This window comes from Pelodiscus sinensis, chromosome 27 (genome assembly GCF_049634645.1).
Source record: "Pelodiscus sinensis isolate JC-2024 chromosome 27, ASM4963464v1, whole genome shotgun sequence".
Taxonomy (NCBI): domain Eukaryota; kingdom Metazoa; phylum Chordata; order Testudines; family Trionychidae; genus Pelodiscus; species Pelodiscus sinensis.
In genome coordinates, this window is record NC_134737.1 from 2,082,038 (window position 1) to 2,103,104 (window position 21,067).

A 21,067-nucleotide genomic window follows, 5' to 3' on the forward strand; every position below is an offset into this window, starting at 1 on the left:
AAACCAGGGAAGGTCCCAGAGACGGGGACACTGCACACAGCACTGGGCCCTGGCTGAGATGTGGGGTGGGACACTGCACGCAGCGCTGCATTACGGCCATTGACCACCGAGTGTCACGGTGGAAGTGTCACAGAATTACAGGGGCGTTAACATGCCCACCGAGTGTCACTGTGCGCGCTGCCCCCCCCCCCCATCTCCGGGCAGTGCCCAGTGCAGTGTCCCCCCCCAGAGCGGTGCTGCGCTCTTCGCTTCCCCCGGCGCAGGGCGCGCGCCCGCCCCCCCGCGCGGCCCCGCCCGGCCCGGCAATGGCGGAGAGCGGCAGCGGCGGTGGCGGCGAGGAGGCGGCGGGCGCGGGGCGCTGGGCGCGGCTGAGGCGGCGGGGGGCCGGGCTGGCCGGCGGGCCCTGGGCTCGCGCGCTGGGGCTGCTGGCGGCGCTCGGGCTCCTCTACTGGCTGCGGGCCCCGCTCCGGCTCCGCGACAACTGGGCGGCCGGTGAGAGGCGCGGCGGGGTGCGGGGGGGCTGAGGGTCGGGGTGCGGGGGGGGCTGGGCTGAGGGTCGGGGTGCATGGGGGACTGGACTCTTAGGGGGTACGGGGGGCTGGGCTGAGGGTCGGGGTGCGTCGGGGGCTGGGCTCTTAGGGGGTGCGTGGGGGATGGGCTGAGGGTCATGGTGCGTGGGGGCAGGGCTGAGGGTCGGGGTGCGTGGGAGCAGGGCTCATGGGGGTACGTGGGAGGCTGGGCTGAGTGTCGGGGGGCAGGGATCCTTAGGGTGTGGGGGGCAGGGCTCGTAGGGGGGTACGTGGGAGGCTGGGCTGAGTGTCGGGGGGCAGGGATCCTTAGGGTGTGGGGGGCAGGGCTCGTAGGGGGGTACGTGGGAGGCTGGGCTGAGTGTCGGGGGGCAGGGATCATTAGGGTGTGGGGGGCAGGGCTCGTAGGGGGGTGCGTGGGGGGCTGGGCTGAGTGTCGGGGTGCGTGGGGGGCTGGGCTCGTAGGGGAGTGCATGGGGGGCTGGGCTGAGAGTCAGGGTGCGTGGGGGGGCAGGGATCATTAGGGTGTGGGGGGCAGGGCTCATAGGGGGATGTGTGGGGAGGCCGGACTGAGGGTCGGGGTGTGTGGGGGCAGGGCTTCCCAGGGCTGAGGGAACATTTGTGGAGCAGAAGGGTTACCTGTAGTGCCTACCTATTATTAACACTCAGGCCTAAAACCCTGAGGGTGCGTCTAGACTGGAAAAATTTTGTGCAAAAGCTTGTGCTTTTGCGCAAAAACTTGCCAGCTGTCTACACAGGCCACTTGAATTTGCGCAAGAACACTGACTTTGTAATATACAAAATCAGTGCTTCTTGCGTAAATACTTTCACACTCTCGCTCAGGGATAAGCCCTCTTGCGCAAGAATACTTGTGCAAGAGGGCCAGTGTAGACAGGCACCTTAATTTTTTGCGCAAGAAAGCCCAATGGCTAAAATGGCTATCAGAGCTTTCTTGCACAAAAGCGTGTCTAGATTGGCACAGATGCTTTTGCCTAAAAGCACTTTTTGCGCAAAAGCGTCCTTGCCAATCTAGATGCTCTTTTGCGGAAAAACTTTTCCGTTAAAAGTATTTCCGCAAAATCATGCCAGTCTAGATGTAGCCTGAGTGTTTTTGGTTTCAGAGCCATTTGCTCAATTTCCTGTGGGCCCAGCAGAGTTTTCTCATGGGCCACCATGCATGAGAAATCTCACTAATTTCTAATAAGTACCTCCAAGGTAGTTTTAGCCCCAGATTCCTCCCTGCTTGCTCCTCCTGAGCCTGGCATGGTTTTACCATCACGTTTGTTGTTTTTTAATCCCCTGTTGATTTGTGAAGGGTCTCCCCCCACTGGGAAAATAGTGACACTGATTGTAGTGTACACAGTGCTGTCAAATGCACATAGAAAACAAATAGGGTGGCTGAGACAGATAGATATATTCTTCCATTCTTGTCAAGCTCCAGAAATCATTGTGATTTTTTTTTGTTAAGTGCCCATTATAAATAAATCAGGTATAGCACACTGTCAAGTGTAGCCCAGAAAGGTAGAGCAGGAAGATACCTTTGCTTTTCTGGATAGTCCTATTCAGGACTATAACAGGGTTCAAAAGAACTAAATACATTAATAGAAGATAGGTCCATCAGTAGCTATTAATCAGGATGGGCAGGGATGGTATCCCTAGCTTCTATCAGAAGCGGGGCACCTGTAACAGGAAATGGTTCATTGAATGATTACTTGTTCTGGGGTCACCTGGCACTAACCACTGTTGAAAGACTAAAGGGACATTTGTTCTGAACTAGTATTCTTTTGTTTTTGTTGCTAACATACAGGATAGATAAGACTTCAGGGTTTTAGGCCTGGTTGTTAATTACAGGTGGGTACGACTGGAAATAAAAACACTGGGCTAGTTTCATGTATCTTAGTTTGTGCAGATACGTAGGAGGACACCAACAGTTTAAAATGTCTTACCCGTTATGGTTGCAAGTAACATTTAACATCTCTAGAATTGAAAGAATCTAGAAGAAACAATATTTTTATTTTTTTTCTAGTGTGTTTAATTTGTGCATTTGGCAGATTTTTGTGTAGTTTTCTTTTTGTGTATCTTTCATACATTAGCATGGAAGAAAATACATTTGTGACCATAGAATGACAACATTTTCAGGGAGATTCAGGCAAGTGGAGGAACTGTAACTGCTTTCACACTCTCCCTTCCTCCTTCCTACTCCCCACCTTTGGATGAAAGCATTTCCAGTTGATAATGTCCACAGTGGGTGAAATTAACCAAATGGACAAGTTTCATTTCAGCCTATAGGATTCTGGATAACATCTGATTGAGGATGCCGCAGTTATCAATGGACATAAGAGAAAAAGCTTTCTTGTCTTCCAGGAGTCAGAGGAGAATGGGAAAGGGCTTCACACTTCAGTGTTTTTAACTAATTGTTAGCCAGAGGATGATACTAACCTCCTGAGCTAATAGGCAGGTACCAGCACTTGGAAAGAAGCTCAGCATGTCTCTAGCTGCTGGAATGGGATTGGTGCCCGAGGCGGGTGTGGTTCAGGCATCAACTTTTTGTATTAGCTTCCTCCTAGACATCTGGGCTACGTCTACACTGGCCCCTTTTCCGGAAGGGGCATGTAAATTTCATGAGTCGTAGTAGGGAAATGCGCGGGGGATTTAAATATCCCCCGTGGCATTTAAATAAAAATGTCCGCCGCTTTTTTCCGGCTTTTAAAAAAGCCGGAAAAGAGCGTCTACACTGGCCCCGATCCTCCGGAAAAAGTGCCCTTTTCCGGAGGCTCTTATTCCTACTTCAAAGTAGGAATTCCTTCAAAGTAGGAATAAGAGCCTCCGGAAAAGGGCACTTTTTCCGGAGGATCGGGGCCAGTGTAGACGCTCTTTTCCGGCTTTTTTAAAAGCCGGAAAAAAGCGGCGGACATTTTTATTTAAATGCCGCGGGGGATATTTAAATCCCCCGCGCATTTCCCTACTACGACTCATGAAATTTACATGCCCCTTCCGGAAAAGGGGCCAGTGTAGACGAGCCCCTGGTGTCTATAAACCCTTGTAAGATATTTGGAAATTCTTGGAAGGATTGAAATTGCTCTCTATTTACAGATATTAATTATTACTGTCACCCTTAATTCTGGAAATAATCTCAGAAATCCTTGACCTTTTGCTATCTTTATTCACTAGATCGTCATTTGCTGCAGCCGCAGAATCTAATGAGTCCCTTAAGAAATTTCACAAAACACAATTGAGACACTTGCTAAGGAACAGAGTCAGCAAGATTCATTTACAGCTATCACTCACCCCTTTGTTGTTATCTGCAGTCTCAGCATTAATCATTATGAGTCAGAGCATTTTGGTACCAGTTTCCAACTTGCCTAACAAAAAGTGACCGGTTTCATTTTCCAAAAATGTCGTTAGTGTGTTCAGTGCTGTTTCAACTTATATGGTTATTACACAAATCCTTAACAACAGTGGGTAACTTTTGTTAGTGTAGTAGACAAGGTTTTTATGTCCCTCCAGTGCAGAATACATTCTGATTCTTTTTAATGGCTATCATACAAGACACATTACCTTAACATAGCTTTTGACAGTGTTCTAATACTTAGTACAATGCTTATGTAAAAAGCAGTTAAAGAAATAAAAGTGAATATCTCTCAGTGCTGTGGTTTTCTCTTGACCTGGGGAGAGTTAGGTTGATGGTTTAATTGGCATGTTTATTTCCTATGAAATGTGCCAATTAGAAGGATTTTGCTGGGCCTTAGTTAACCATAGGTTATGGACTAGCAGGCAGCACCTCAAGATCAGCGCTTTGAAATTCACTCAACCAGTCCTAGAGATGTTCAGGAATTAAAAATTTCCCCTGCGGTTTGTCAATATTGTGTGTTTTGTTTGATGTGACAGGAAATGTCCCTTCTTGTCCTGGTTTTGAGTTATTTGGGATAGGGATTCAAGCAACTAGTCGACTATCTGATAAGCATTTGCTATTTGTGCATTTGGACTATTTGTGCATTTCCTTATTGGCTAGTCGACTAGTGACTTGACTAGTAACTCCTCCTCCCCCCCCCTTGCTGCTTAAAAGCACGGTCTCCGTGGGGAGAAGGAGCAAAGACTCGGCAGGGAACTGGAAGCCTGGGGCGAGCTGGGGACTCAAATAATCCCCCACTGGCCGCACGCTCCCTGCTTTTGAAATGTACCAGAGCCCTTCTCCCCCTCCCCCCCCCCCCCCAGCGCTGCTTGAGTCCCCCGCTGACTGTGCTCCCTGTGGCACTTCCTTCCGCCTTTTAAATGTAGTAAGAGCCATAAGGGCTCTTGCTACATTTCAAAGGCAGAGGCACCCTTATTGACAAATTAAAAAGTCAATGCAAATTACATCGACTATTTGATTAGTTGATTAATCAAAATTTAACATCCTTAATTTGGGAGATGGTAGATCACCATTAGGTAACATAAATAGTCTTGTATTGGTATGATGACTGTTCGGTTGTGTTCATTGGTTGTGCCACAATCAGTCTGAAGGTGCTGGTTACCTCATATCCATCATTTCAGCTCAGCTTGGGTTGTCACTTGTGGTTGTATGTGCTGTGGAAATAACACTGCTCCAGCTGATGCCACAAAGGGGTTCTTTAGTCTGCTTTACTGCATGTGAATGAGAAGAATAGATTAAACTTGATATTTTTCTTGAGCTTGTAAGATTCACTGAGTTGTGGGAGTTCAACACCAATTCAGTCTACTGTTCACATTGTCACATTTGCAAGAACAATATGGTTGATTTCTAGATACAAATATAGAAATAGGTGACGATTCGATGAAACTGCAGTAGTCACAAGTATAATTACAAACTGAAGGGATGCTAGACCATGACATTTATTGCTGAACTACATAGGCTTCATGCTTGCTGTCAGTAGATACTTCCTTCCATTTCTCCTTTACCAAGGGTCAGAGGCTGATTAAATAGGTTTATGCTGTTAAGGTGGTGGGCCTGCTCCTTAAAATTAACTCTCAAATGTCTGCAATAGATGATTGCCTCAGTTTTCTTGAGCCAATGGCTAGATCAGTGTTTCCTATCCAGGGTTCTGCGAGAAATCGTGGAATAAATAAATAAATAAAAATTTTGAAATACCACAAACAATTCCAAATATCCCTCGAAATATCGCAGGAATTTTTTTCTGGCAATTGGCAATACTGGAGTAATCTTCGTACACTACCAACTGCCTCTTTGTTTTGTTTTGGTCAGTTCGTGTCTAAGGTTATATTTAGTTGTATTGTGCCTGCCCTTCTGCTTCCCAGAATTCTCTGCGTTTAGCAGTAATTGAATTGTGCTCCCCGCAGTCAACTTTTTCTGACCAAGCAAACGTTTTCATAGGTAGGGGTTACTCGGGACATGAAAAATTATTTTAGGGGTTTCTCCATGTGAAAAAGGTTGGGAATCACTGGGCTAGATAGTATATTTAGCATCACCACAGCTGTAAAAGATGGACTTGCTCCATCCCAGCCTCCCTCATGTCCACCCCTTCTTTCAAGCCTTCTCCCAGCACCTCCTGTCCCCTCTCTAGCCTCCAATGCCTTTACCCTCTCCCCTCCCAGCATCACTCTGTCCCTCTCCCACTGACACCTCCCCTCCTGCCTTTTTTCTCATTGTCTGCACTTGGCCCCCTGGCATTTGTCTCTCCTCTACCCTGTCCTTTTGGTGCCTTCCTCTCCCCTCCCCCTCCACACAAGCCCCTTCCTTTCCCAGCCCTTCCCCTTCCCCCTGCCTTCCACTTTGTGGGGCCAGAGTCTGCACTCCGTCCCCGGACTCCAAACCCGCAACACAGCCATACGGCGCAACGCAGCACCCAGCAGTTTTAAAATCCCGGGCCGTGACATTACGTCACACCCGGGAATCTCCCCGCCTACCAGTATGTGCAGGGCAGCAGCAGCCAGCAAGGAGAAGCTCAGTGAAGGTTGTGCACGGCGGGGACGGGCACGGGGACAGGGGAGAGATGCTCTGGGACCGGGGTGAGAGGACGCGTGGGGGGGGGCCGGGGCCCGCTCCAGATCCAAATATTGGTGGAGCATGGGCACCATGAGCCCATACAACTCGCTGCCCATGCCTCTGCTGGCTAGCCGGCTCTCTCTCTTTCAGAGGGGGTGGGGGAGTGCCAGCTCCTCGCGGAACCCCTAGTTTTGCTTCGCTGAACCCCAGGGTTCCCCGGAGCACCAATTGGGAAACACTGGTCTAGACAGTACTGGGTCCTGCCGTGAGGGCAGGGTACTGGATTCAATGACCTCTCGAGGTCCCTTCCAGTCCTAGTATTCTATGATTCTCCCTTATCCACAAGGCTTGATATCTTATCACAGAAAACTATCAGATTGTTTTGACATGATTTGTTCTTTACAAATCCATGCTGGCTGTTACCTATCACCTTATTTTCTTTCGGATAAATTCCTTAATTACTTGATCCATTATCTTCCCTGGCACAGAAGTTAAACTGACGGGTCTGTAGTTCCCTGGGTTGTTCTCATTTCCCTTTTTATAGATGGGCACTAGATTTGCCCTTTTCCAGTCTTCTGGTACCTCTCGTGACCATAATTTTTCAAAGGTAATAACTAAAGGCTCAGATACCTCCTCTATCTGCTCCTTGAGTATTCGAGGACGCATTTCATCAGGCCCTGGTTTCTTGAAGACATCTAACTTTTCTAAGTAATTTTTAACTTGTTCTTTTTTTATTTTAACTTCTAACCCTACCCCGGTCCCACTAGCATTCACTATGTTAGGCATCCCGTCACCATCGATCTTCTTGACAAAAACTGAAACAAAGAAGTCAATAAGCACCTCTGCTATTTCCAAGTTTCCTGTTATTGTTTCTCTCTTTTCACTGAGCATTGGGCCTGCTCTGTCCTTGGCCTTCCTGTTGCTTCTAATATATTTGTAGAATGTCTTCTTGTTACCCTTTATGTCTCTAGCTAGATTGAGCTCGTTTTTTGCCTTCACCTTTCTAATCTGGCCCCTGCATACTTGTGTTGTTTGCTTATATTCATCCTTTGTAATTTGACCTAATTTCCACTTTTGATATGACTCCTTTTTGATTTTTAAATCATGTTAGATCTCCCAGTCGATGCAAGGTGGTCTCTTGCCATACTTTCTATCTTTCTTACACAGTGGTATGGTTTGCTTTTGGGCCCTTAATAATGTCCCTTTGAAAACAACTGTCTCTTCAGTTGTTTTTCCTTGTAGTCTTTTCCATGGGACCGTACCTCTCTGAGTTTACTAAAATCTATCTTAAGAGAAATTATACTATGTTTCTGTAATAGCATCCTCACCTAGGACTTTGTCTGTTCCCAACTTAAAGTGCTGTTGTGGCGGTGCTTGAACCTGGCAATGTGGCCACATCACCAGTGCTGGGTGATTTCAACTAAATCACCTCCACAAGGAGCCTGTTGACATCGCTGATGTTTTACAGCATTGTAACTTGCTGTGCTGGGCGCGTGTGTGTGTGTGTGCGTGCATGTGCGTGTGTGTGTGTTTTTCAAAACCAAATTCATTTACAAGTTTGACACCTATAATCAAGGTTTCAACAAAGACCTGACCTTTATGGGGTGCTACATTCCACACCCTAATGACATAAAAAGCTAAGCACTGGGCATTTACAGCCCACTCAGCCTCAGTTAGCACAGATACTATAATTGATAATATTTTTTCAAATTCCCCCCCTTCCCTTTCCCTCCGCATTCCCTCTCTTTCTCTGCTATTTATTTCTACCCCGAACCTCTTACTCGTCATCTAAAGAAGTGGGCTATGCCCACGAAAGCTCATGATACCATCTACATTTTTTGTTCATCCCTAAGGTGCTGCAGAACTATTTGTTGTTTTTTAAGTATTAAACTAAGCGTATGCTCAGACTGCAGTAGATACTGGAGACTGGAAACAGAGGCTGTCTTTGTTATGTAATACTCCAGTTGGTGGTGCAATATGCACCTAGTTTTCCCATTGCTGCTTCACTGCGATAGTGGATTGGTAGATCAGCTCAGACCAAACATGCTTTTCTGACTTGGAAATGTGAGATTTGCGCAGGGAGGGGACATTGAAGAGGTCTCATTTGTTCTGTAAATACCACAGAATGGAAATCTGTTCAAATCTATTTGAACATCATAACTTTTGGTGCACTCTTTTTTGTTACGCTTTTTAATATTTGAGATCTAGGAACACATTGATTATTCACTGAGGAATTAGCATTTCAACATTTTGATGTGAAGTTGGATTCAGATTTTTATTATAATTAAGAAAAATTACACTGTTGAGTCTGTGTGGCTAAGGTTGTTTAGGAAAGAACATGTGCCTTTTTAAAACAGAATTTTCATCAGTTTACTTGCTAAGACTTCATAGAAACTTGTATCAAAATAATAAAGCTCACTTTTAAATTAAAATAAATTATTTACTCATGCAACTGATAAGGTCCTTCTTTAGTGCAGAGAGGAGCCTTACAATGTTTGTCTGTTCAAAGGATTTGTATAGAATCATTCTGGCTGCAAACACTAGCTGTATTTTGGTTCAGCATCTTCTTTTAACTCTCATCTTCTGCTTGCTGTATTCTCCCATCTGTGAAATTACTAAGGCCCTTGCAAAACCTAAGCAATTTTGTTGTGTATGTATATGTGTTTAGTGTGCTATGGTTGTTCATGTTGCTTTCAAACATATTGTTTGGATTTTTCTAGTTCTGCCTATTGATTGTGCTGTTCTTCCCTCTTAACAGTGACTGTGTTCTTAAGCACTTTGACTCCAAAATTCTACGTTGCACTTACAGGGACTTCATCTCTTATATCTGGACTGATATTTGTAAGTAGAATCCTCTTCTCACTAGAGCTTTTGCATGTCTCTTGTTAAAGTGAGGATGGAAGAAACCCTCCTGTTCTCTGACCAGTCTCTAGGTGGTGTCCTTATACTGTAAAAGAAACTAAGACACTTCAGTAGTTTCTATCCATTGTTACCTGAACAGTGCATAGCTATGTTCCCACACCAACCTTAACTCTAGATTTCCTGAAGCTTGTGCCAATAGAATCTCAACCTTCAATATTGCATATAATTTCCTTTGTTTTAAATAGGAAAAACTCAGTTCCTTTCCCAATGGATATTTTGCATCACAAAACCACTGCCACAACTGGCTTTTCTCTCATTGGCAGTCAATGCAGCCAGACCACAAAGACCAGTCACCTCTATCACTGTTGGAGGTGGTCCCTCCAAGCCATAGGTGAAATACTGGTGATGCAGTGTGCAGCAAAGACACATTGCAAGTGATGTTTGGACAAATTGCTTGGAGAGTGAAATCCTTTTTGGATGTTTCACTGGCGCTAAATCCACTAAAAAGTTACTTAAAAAGAGAGGTTGGTGGGGGGAGAGGGCTTGGATTATAAAAGAAATGACTCTTGCTGAATTCTGGTAGGTCTGTGTGGGCAGGTCTGGTTGCAGGATTAAGGCCTTTTGGAACATTCTTTCACTGTTAGACATCACACACTGCTAGCAGAATAAGCCAAAGCTGTATTTAGAGGACATTTTTTTGTGGCTAAAGTTAAAAGAAAAGAAACATATTTTTTATGTGAAGGAAACAATTTGTTTACCATAGCTGCAGGAAGAATGTTGTTTGTGAGTAATGAATGGAGGGTTTGGGAGGCTGATTAAGAAGGAGGTGGATGTTGTTTGCCTTAGTCATTTTACATAATTAAGATACAGAAAAACCCCCGCTTTAAAGAAAAAAAGTGGATTTTGTTGACATTTAAAATGGATGCGTTATTGCAACATTTCACAATGACTTATCTCTTAATGTTGATGGAAATACCCAGATGAGTGGTTCTAGAGTGGTCCTTAACTCCAGTGTCTAGAATTTGATACATAAATGCCTCATAAGGCCTAAAGAAGGAAATAGTTTTAAAAAAACACTCTTGACCTTAAACTTGTCATAAATGAACTAAATAGATTCCCTTTCTGAAGACATACATGCTGTCGAAAAAGCAGATTGCAGGTAATACAAAATGGGCATGAGGTGGATTTGAAAGAATGAAACCCAAAGTTAGGCCCACTCATGTAATCCTTACTTCCAAGGGTAAGTCCTCTTGACTGTGCTAAATTAAGGGCTGCAGACACCTTGTTTGTTAACATTGCTTCAGAAGTTAGTATGCTTTTATGGATGATAATACATTATTTGGCTAAAATCTGACAGATTTCTTAATTTTTTTTTCTTTGCACATTGTGTGGGAAACATGTTCCTTTTGTTTAGTGAAAGGAGTTATACAATATTGTTAATTTTTATAAATACTATCTGTAATCAGTTGTAAAGGGATGATCGCATGGCTCACATTTTTGTTTCATGTCTATTAGAAACTTGTGTAGTGAAATACTTGTTGGCAATTTTTCTCCTTTTCCCATTGCAGATATTTGAATTGTGGTACTTCCAAAAATATGGCACCTCTTTCATTGAGCAGGTTTCTGTGAGCCATTTGAGGCCACTCATTGGGGGAGTAGAAAGTAGTCCTCCAGTACAAGGTTTTTCAGCCAACAATGGAGAAAATGAGACAAACAGGCAGAATTTGTCAGGTAATTGCTTATAATGTTTCACTTTGCTGTAGGGCTGCCAGATGGTCTCCCAAAAAATACCGAACACCCGGTATTTTTTTGGTCGAGCAAAAAAAAATGGAACGCGGGATAATAAGCCCCCCCGCCGCCACCCTCCCTCGTTCTGGGGCACCCAGAGCAGCAATCGCAACCCTGCCTCCCAGCTGGGACTCCCAGGCTGGGAGGTGAGGCCACGATCGGCACTGGGAGCCTGTGATTGCGCAGAAGCCGGGCGAGGGGAGTGACTGGTACTCCTAGCCACTCCCCTCGTCCCCGCCAGGCTTCTGCGCAATCACAGGCTCTTAGTGCCAATCGTGGCCCCACCTTCCAGCCATTCCCTCCGCCCCCGTCAGGCTTCTGTGCAATTACAGGCTCCTAGCGCCGATCGTGGCACCGACTTCCAGCCGCTCCCCCTGCCCACGCCAGGCTTCCATCCAGTGCACAACTGGAAAATCAGAGAATACTGGACATTGCACATGTCCGATATTATCTGATTATTTTTTACCGGACAAAGAGCGCAAATACCCGACTGTCCGGTAGTATACCGGACACCTGGCAACCCTACTTTGAGGTACATGTTAAGTGTCTCTCCTAAACTTAGAAACCTAGTTCCAGCTTGTTGGATTTCTATTTTGGAATGGCCTTTTCACATTAGTGTCTATGGTAACAATCAGAGGAAGATATTCTTATTTGGGACCATCAGTGCAAGAGACTTGCAGAAGTAAAGAGAAATAATGATGGAAATCAGTGAAGTAAAATCCAGAATTGCTTTGTGAAGACTGTTGCATTTCTTAAAATTGCTGAAAGAAAGAACCTGTGTATTGCCTAATAGGTTACATAATTATTAGAAGTAAGCGTTTTAGTCAGGAGATCAAAACACATTAAATTGTCCCAGTAATACTAGGCTTTTGCTGACACCCAACATTTTAGTTTGCAGGCTAAAAATTACATAATTTGAGCATTGAACCCTTCTTCCAAGTGCTTTTGTATGACTGGAGTGCTAAAAACCTCTGACTTTGCAAAAGTCATGTCCGGCAGGAAGTGATCAGAGAATTCAGATGAATTGGAGTTACGTGGATTTTACAGAAAGCGCTGTAATTATTTAAAGACAAGTGATGAGTTTTGGAACTCTTATTCAGATTTGAAGTAGAGTGCTCTTTCATTTTGCAGAATGCAAAGTGTGGAGAAACCCTCTTAATCTTTTCAGAGGAGCTGAATATAGCAGGTATTTATTTCATTTTATTTTCAATGTAACAAGCAGCTGTGGAAATGAACTTGGATCCTACACACACCTTTTAAGTTGTTGCCAGGGCTCTCATTGTTGCACTGCTTAGAAATAATGCTGAGTTCCAAAGAGCACCATGGCTAATTATTGGATTTATACTAGTCGTACACTTAAAAAATATTTGTCAAAAGTTTTAGGCACCTTCATCCCATATTCGTAACACAAATACTCTTGCAAATAAAGTGAACTCTGTAACTTCCTAAAAGCAAAGCACCGGCTTTTCTAGTGCTCATCACCACCCTCTTTCCCTCAAATCCAGGAAGAGAGCTGAGCTTTGCAGCATGCCCTGAAAGCTGACAGATTTGAGCTATTTCATTCCAAAGCTTGAGGAATAAGTTCCAAAGTAGAGTATCTCACGTAGAACACCTTCTGGGAACCACGTTCTCTCTTTATACAGTGATAATTGCAGCTTGAGGACCATTGTTGACCATAACTGTGACACTGTTGCACAGGGATAGAGGCATTTCTCAAATGGGCAGTTGCCAAGCCATTTGTCTTTTAGGTTCAAAAATCATACGTTGCCTTTTCCCAGGAAGCCCTCTGGAAGCTTGAATAGAGCACTGGCATTGCAAGTTTACGATTAGAAAATACACTTAACAAATGATCTGTTGGTTTCTGGGGACATCATACTTCTTTATCAACTGTTACCAGCATGTGTTGAGACTTTTCTTGCCTTTTATTAAAGGTACACATGGGTGACTGGAAAGGAGCCGCTTACATACTACGACATGAATTTGTCTGCTCAGGATCATCAGACCTTTTTCACATGTGATACAGACTCTCTTCGGCCTTCAGATACAGGTACTAGCTATTTTGACATGAAAACAAGGATGTATGTGTGAAATGGTTGGCATATCGTAAATATATAGGAAATATTCACTCTAAGGAAGGGGTCTCCAACCTTTTTAACCACAAGATCACTTTTTCAATTTAAGTGCAATGTAAGATCTACCTCTTTCCCACCTCTTCTCTGAGGCCCCGCCCCTGCTTCATCCCTTCTCTGAGGCCTCACTCTGCTCACTCCAACCCCCTCGCCTCGCTCACTTTCACCAGGCTGGGGTAGGAGGTTGGAGTGCAGGCTCTGGTCTTGGGCCAAGGGGTTTGGAGTGTGGGAGGGGCTCCAGGCTTAGCCCAGGGTGGGGGATTGGGGTCCAGGAGAGGTTTCAGTGTGCAAGCTCTAGGAAGGAGTTTGGAACTCACATCTGGGGCAGGAGGAGGTTCAGGGCTGGAACAAGGGTTCAGGAAGCAGGCTCTGGCTGGGCACTGTTCAACTGAAATGGGTTCTGGGTGGTGGAGCAGTGGGGTTAAGGCGGCTTACTCCTGCCCTGGCCCTGCACCACTCCTGAAAGCAGGTGACACGTACAGCAATGGCGCCATGTGGTCCCCGGAATTTACAGGCACTGAGCCCACAGCTTCCACTAGCCACGGTTCCCCGTTATTGATCAATGGGAGCTGCAGGAGCGGTGTCTGCGGGCAAGGACGATATGTGGAGACCCCCTGCTCTGCCTCTCTCAGGGGCTGCAGGGACATGCCAGCCACTTTCAGAGGAGCAATTACCACAAGGATAATGACTCCCACCATGACAAGTTCTGTATTTTAGAACTCACTGCTCGAAGAATTACATTTAAGCGTAAGAGAGAAATAAAAATGATGAAATAACAACCTTTGCAAGTAGTAAAAGAAGGAACAACAGCCCCCCACGTATGTGTTGGGTCAGGAGCTGAGAGTGAAGGACAGTGGGGGTGTGTGAGAGTGACAGAGATTTGCATTGCCAAGCTCCCTCCACCCCCCTCTCTCTGTGTGGAACTGGGATACAGGAGTGGGGGGAGGAAGAACACCCTGACATCAGTGCCCCCTCACTTCTCCCTCCCACACTCTACACAACAAGCAGGAGGCTCCCAGGGGCAGCTCCAAGGCAGAAGGCAGGAGCAGCACGACAGTGAGTGGAGGGGCAACTGAAGTGCCAGTGCTTGAGAGCTTCCTGGCCAAACCAGTCAGGATGGCCTGTCAGAGGCTCCAAGATCTACCGGTAGATCCCAAACTACTTGTTGGTTACCACTACTCTAAGGTGATCCCAACTACTGAGTGGAAACCTAAAAGAAGCAGTGGTTCTCAGCCTATTTACCACTATGGGGTACATATGTGTACTGCTTGTAAGTCCCTGAGGATGTCACATGAGCCACGGTAGTGTACTGATTGGGCCACAGGTTAAGAATCTCTTCTATAAAGTAATAACTGCATAATTCTGCAATGTAGGGAGTACAAAATATATGTTTAGTGATACATTACTGAGTTCTATTGGGAGTGCAATCTAAAACAGAGATGGGCAAAATATGATCCAGCCCACCAAGCCACCAGATCTGGCCCATGGCCCAGCGGAGGCCTCAGGCAGGCTCCCTGCCTACCCTGCCCCCACATGCCACTCAAAATGGCTTTTCTGCGGGGGGCCATGTGCACTCTGCACATTATACATGCCAGGGGGAGGGGTTCACATGCTGCTCTTGCCCCGAACACAATCTCTCTGTTTCTGTTGGTCAGTTTCCAGCCGATGGGAGCTACATGGGCCATGCTTGTGGCACAGGCAGTGCACGGAGGGCCCCTCAAAGGGTGCCCAGCATGCAGAGAGCACATGGCCCTTGTAGCTGGCCACATTGAGTGTCATTCAGGGGTATGGTAGGCAGGGATCCTGCCCGGGCCTCCAGCTGGGCTTCTGGCCAGGAGTTACCTAAGGTAAGAACCTCCTGACCAGAGCCTGCACCTGGTACCCCACTTCTTCCTCCCCCCAACCTGCCTCCCCTTCTGCTCCCCTTCCCCAGGTCACAACCCAAACCCTCTTTACCCCCACTCCTACACATACCCTCTCCTAGACATTGCACCCCAATCCCTTGCTCCAAGTCTCAACTCCCTCCTGCCATAGGTCACAACACCCTCCCAGACCCTACATCCTCTCCTACACGCCTCCTCAGGTCGGAATCCTCTCCTGTACCCGTACCCCTCCAAACACTGGACGCCTCCTACGCTCCACTTCCCTGCACCAGGTCACAACTCTCTCCTTACCCAGACTCCCTTCCAAACTCCATATCCCCTCCTGTATCCTAATCCCCTACTCCTAGCTCCCTTCTGCTCCCAGCCTCCATTCTGGACCCTGCACCTCCTCCGTTAATATCGTGGAACAGTGCAGCACTTGACCACTTACTAAATTCCTGGAGTGGCCCCCATCAAACATTATTGCCCACCCTGGTTTAGAGGTTTAAAGAAACTCCTAAACTTTGCCATTGACTCACTTTGTAACTTTGAGCATGTTACTTCCTTTCTTTTGGCTCAGTTCACCCACTTGTAAAATGGGGATAATGTGAACATAATTTTTTTACAGGAGTATGATGAGGCTTCATGTTTGTTTAAACAAAACACTCAGATCCCTGGGTGAAAGACATACTAACGAAAGTGTGTTACATATATGAAATAGCTAAGTCATGAAAATGTTCCTGCTTTTGCAAAAGGTGCTGTAAACTCTGCAATACGCTTAGTACTCCTGAAAAATGGTCCCTCAGCAGCATTTTGCTGTCAGTACTGTGGTTGCTCATTAGCTCAATACTGACTCAGAAAGAAAAGTGCCAACCCTGCTTCATGCATCGGCTTGATCTTCCTTGGAGTTCTCCCATTGAACAAGCCATATACAGCCTTACTTAGCTTCAGGTCTGAGGAGTGTTCAGCTGAAGATGGTTTGACATCCTGAACACAGGACTAACCCTCTTGCCATATAATAGATCTATGTTTGCAAACTTATTAGTGTTTTAGGGTAGATCACTAACAATTACATTGTTGAAGGGAAAAAACATCTTGCTTTGTTTGTCTTCAGACAATTTATTATTAAAGTAGTCCACAGGACTTTCCCTTTGGAGGGTAAACAGAGCTGCACAGTTTGGTGAAAAGGGAGCTCTTGTGCTGTCTCTGCTGGCTGTGAGGTTGACTGTGCATCTAGAAAACCAAATATTCTAGGATGATGCATAAACTAGCGGTTACAGGGTTTTTTCTAATTATATGTTTTTAAAACCTGGACTGTGTTCTTTACTAGTTTAATGTCTTTAAAGAGGTTCACGGTTGGGGCCATAACTAATGAACAGTCATGTCTCTTTAGGTGTACTGTACAGCATTTTTGTACAAATGGTATGCCCTACCTGGCTATTGTCAGATGAGGTGCTAACTCTTATCAATTTGTCAAGTTCAGGAAGTGTTAGCTGTCAGCTAGTTGGTGACATGTTTGATATGAGGAATGTATTTTTGTTGCACGAATGGAGTATATTGTCTCGTCTTTTAAGCCAAGACTAATATTTTGTTTCCAAAGGAAAACTCAAATATTTTCCACATTATTCTTACTGGACAGTTGCAGTTTTAGTTCCAAAAGAAACATGTATAGATTCTTCAGTTTCCTTATCAAATTTGAGTGAGGCCAGATATTCAGTTCCCTGAACAAACAATTTTGGAGTCCTTTCAGAAATGTTATTGGGTGTGAAGATTCTAATTCCGCCTAGGAAATGGTACTGGTAAGAACATTGCCCCCCCCCCCTTTTTTTTTGTTAAAATGAGCTCTTGAATTTGGGTTCCATTTTGTCATAATGGGGGCTGACATTGTCCAGAGATGTGCGGCGTTGAATTGGTTTTCTTCCCATTCCTCCTCTTGCTGTAATTCTTCTGCAGAAAATTATAATTCAGACAAACCTCCTAGACTCAAACATTGTTTAGATGAAGAGCATGTTCTGAACTATGTGTATTTTTAGCTGCTTCGTAGCACCTTTCAACAAGATGATAAACAGTAATAGTATATTTTGAATTGGCTGTAACGTGTTATGCCACTTGAGTTTCTTCTTGCTTTCCAACCAAAACTTTAATAGGAATTGCTTAACCATTTACAGTCTGTTAAATAACAGTTTTGAGGAGGCACTTACTCATGGATTTAACATGACAAAACTGCACCAGAACAACAACAAAGTTTATATTATGTTCTTCCTTAAAAGAAAAGCATTGCCCATAACAACACAAAAATCAGGAGTTTATGCAAGTCTGCGCCAGGGCCACTGTAAGTGCATCCAAAAAACAGTGTGCACCTATTGAGTAATTGTACACCAGTCTGTGCACCAGAAGGATGTGGTTTGCATATACAATAGGTTTTAAATGAACAATGAATAATCGCCTTGCAGATATTCCCTTTTAAGTGGAATTTGTAATCTAATCAGATGTCATAATATTCTGCTGGCAATAGAAGAAACTTTTCTCAGGATTTTAATCTCTTTTTGCTGCATGTGTCTGAGGGAAGAATACAGTCAAGCTCAGAGTATAACTAATTGTTGGGCAAGTGGATCTGATGTATAAATAACACAAGGGTTACTTCTTAAAAAGCTCTAATTTTCATTGCTGTTTAGCTGTTTCTTACATAGGCATTTATGTTCATGGTTTATTTTAAAACATTTTTCAACAGTTATGCAGAAGGCATGGCGAGAGAGAAGCCCTCAAGCCCGAATCAAAGCAGCATATCAAGCTTTAGAATTAAATAATGAGTAAGTCTGAAATTAATATAAAGATAAATCTAAGTTACTGGAGTAAAAAAACCGAATGAAGTGCTTTACACAGGACACAGTGTCACTTTTTCTTTAAATTTATAATTAGCAAGAAGGAATGTCTTCAGATAGTGTAAGGGTTTTCCATTATGCATCAGTTAGAAATAAACACATGGTTATCAGAATACACTGCAATGCTTAGCCCATGTTTGATTAAAAGATAGCTTTTGGCCTATCTTTTTATTTTAAAAAAGAGTATTAGTTTGATTTCTGCTATTTGTCTTTGGGTAAGTAGAAATAATGTACACAAGCAGAAAATCTTTATTTTGAGGTAAAACAAAGTAAAACTCCTTATGAAGTCTTGTTATTGTAATGTCATTTCTGACCCCCAATAATATTGTATGCAGTGTTGTTAACATAATCAGAATTCATGGCCACAGGGAACCATCTTCATCATTGTCTCACACACCTTTGCAGCAACAAGGACCCTTTTTCAAAACTTATTTTTCCATTTGCGACATTTGCCTTAAATTCTTAAAACTGTAAAATTCTCTTTTCCTAGCACTTGTCACTTGACTGTAGTCCAGTGAATACCCTGGTAGGTGCTGTATATTTCACAGGGTCTTTTATAAGTATTCTTATAGGCTTAATTTTTATTCATTAGTAATGGGTTTTCATCAATGTTCAAATACTACATACAGGACAAAAAACCTGTAGATATTTTTGATGCCATTACTTTCTTGTACCAAAAATCCTTACAATTGACTTCTGTCTGAGTGTCTGTGGCTTTCTTTTTTTGTTTCCATTCTAGTTGTGCCACTGCATATGTTCTCCTCGCTGAGGAAGAAGCAACAACTATTACAGATGCAGAGAAATATTTTAAGCAGGCACTAAAAGCAGGAGAAACAGTTTACAAAAAATCACAGCATTGCCATCCTCAAAGTGCCCAGAATGAAGCGCAGCTCAGTAAGCACTTTGGCACCAAATGGTCACAAAGGTTTTTCTGTCTGAGCACAAAAGCAAAATGAGAGAAACTTGATTGGTTTTAGGGTAATTGTTGAAACATCAAATCCTGAGAAGGAAACTCATTGTTGGTACTGCTCTGTAATTACATTTTAGCAGAATATGCTGTATGAATAGTATATGGTGTGCCGTGTGAGTAAATCTATAAAAAAACAGAGCTTGTCATCATCACACTATGATATATCAATCTGTGTTGGTGGGCCTCTGCATACACATGGTAGTGTATCTTCATGTCTTGATGTGCTACTCCGGTGGTGGGGAATAACGGGTTTTGTAAGCATTAATGGTACAGTTTACCATTGGACGCTGGTTTTATCCCACCCTGTAAGTGGAAAGAAACTCAAAAGTTCTTGCCCTATGATGACTGGGAACTTAGCTGAAATTAATTGTTGGGTTTAGTCCTTTTTTTTTCTTTTTTCTTTTTTTAAATGTGTGTGTGGACCACTGCCAGAATTTTGGCTGAGAAGGTATTTATGTTTGTTTTATACTCTTTTCTCTCTGCTACTGGTTAGGAAAAGGATGTTGTGCATTCACTCTTGGGGTACGTCTAAACTGCACAGCTATTTGGTATCCCAAAATAGCTACCCTGCGTCTACACAAGCCACCCAGTATTTTGAAATATTTTTCAAAATAATGGGCGTGCTATTTTGCCATCCCTGTAAACCTTGTTGCACGAGGGTTAACGGATGGCTTGAAATAGCATGTTATTTTGAAATTAGGCGCTGTGTAGATGCACCAAATTTCAAAATAAGCTATTTTGAAATAGATTTGAAATATGATACACAATTTGCATAGCACAAATTGCGTATCTTATTTCGAGTTTAGGATGCTGTGTAGACATTCCCTTGGAGAATAATGTCATCGCATGCCATTTTAGGCACTGTATAGGAGAGATAAAAAACAATAAATGGTCTGGTAGCACTTTATAGACTAACGAAACATATAGATGGGATCATGAGCTTCTATGGGCACAGCCCACCTCTTCAGTGACTGGAGTTATGAGTTGGGGATATGAAAACTCGAAATAAATAGGAGAGGGGAAAGGGACGGGGAAGAGAAAGAAAAACGGAGGGGGGGGGGAGACAGAGCATCATTAAGTATCTGGAGGATGGATACTTAAACCTAAGCAGATAAAATCAAAGACAGTAGATAGATTCCTAAAACAGGAATGTTCATATCCCCAACTCATAACTCCGGTCATCTGAAGAAGTGGGCTGTGCCCACAAAAGCTCATGATCCCATCTATATGTTTTGTTAATCTATAAAATGCTACCAGACCATTTGTTGTTTTTTTCTGTAACAGACTAACTTGGCTACCCCCTGAAGCTATAGGAGAGATGTCCACAACACATCCCACAACCCTTTTTTATTACTCCTCTTCTACTATAAGCTTATCTTAACATGGATCTTAACTTTAAACAAATAAAGATCGAAAGTGAGTTTTTAGAAGAGAGATGAATTGTTTTATTTTTTTTAAATCAGGAAGAGACACCAATGTACTGGTTTACGTGAAAAGGAGACTAGCCATGTGCGCAAGGAAACTTGGAAGAATAAGAGAAGCAGTAAAAATGATGAGGGATGTAAGTCATTTTAAATAAAATATAAACAACTCAGATAATTTGGACAATAGAGTTATATTAGTTTATAGCCACAGGAAGGTGATGGAACAGTTTGGTTGGACTTAGTTTCATAGTGAGATAGGAATGTTTTCAACATAATTTTAGTGTTTGATATCTGTGAAGTACATAATATGGGTGTACGTAATATGGCTCTGTTTCATACTATGGCACTTTATAATTATGGAGGACTCTTTGCTGGTGGAGGTGGGGAGTGGGGGAGAACTAAAGAATGAAAAGGTTCTAAAGGCACATCAGCCATTATATTAAGTTCTTTTAAACCATGGCATTGAATATTTATGCACTCTGTTTTATCTGAATGCCTTGCTGGATTTATTGAACAATGTGACTAGATTTATCATCTGGCTTGGTTTAGCAACTCAGAGCTGATAATTTATAAAGAATGTGAACCAGTGACCTAAACAACACTGGAAAATGAATGCAATTCTGATACTGTACTTTGGAGCAATTGACGGATACTTGCTTTG

At 43.7% G+C, this 21,067-nt stretch overlaps 1 protein-coding gene across 7 annotated transcripts in view; it reads left to right on the forward strand.

The window, feature by feature from the left end:
- Window positions 1–274: 274 nt before the first annotated feature.
- Window positions 275–21,067, forward strand: part of ST7L (suppression of tumorigenicity 7 like) — a 48,440-nt gene continuing 27,647 nt past the window's right edge. For 2 of the 7 annotated variants that reach the window (XM_075909957.1, XM_075909955.1), the window contains exons 1-8: window positions 276–492; window positions 9,248–9,330; window positions 10,920–11,082; window positions 12,271–12,325; window positions 13,071–13,186; window positions 17,862–17,940; window positions 18,752–18,906; window positions 20,446–20,543. In XM_075909957.1, the coding sequence (XP_075766072.1) occupies window positions 306–492; window positions 9,248–9,330; window positions 10,920–11,082; window positions 12,271–12,325; window positions 13,071–13,186; window positions 17,862–17,940; window positions 18,752–18,906; window positions 20,446–20,543 (936 nt within the window). In that variant the 5' untranslated portion in view covers window positions 276–305. Of the gene's footprint in view, window positions 493–9,247; window positions 9,331–10,919; window positions 11,083–12,270; window positions 12,326–13,070; window positions 13,187–17,861; window positions 17,941–18,751; window positions 18,907–20,445; window positions 20,544–21,067 lie in introns of all 7 variants that reach the window. The other 5 variants (XM_075909954.1, XM_075909953.1, XM_075909959.1 and 2 more) reach the window with 5 other exon arrangements.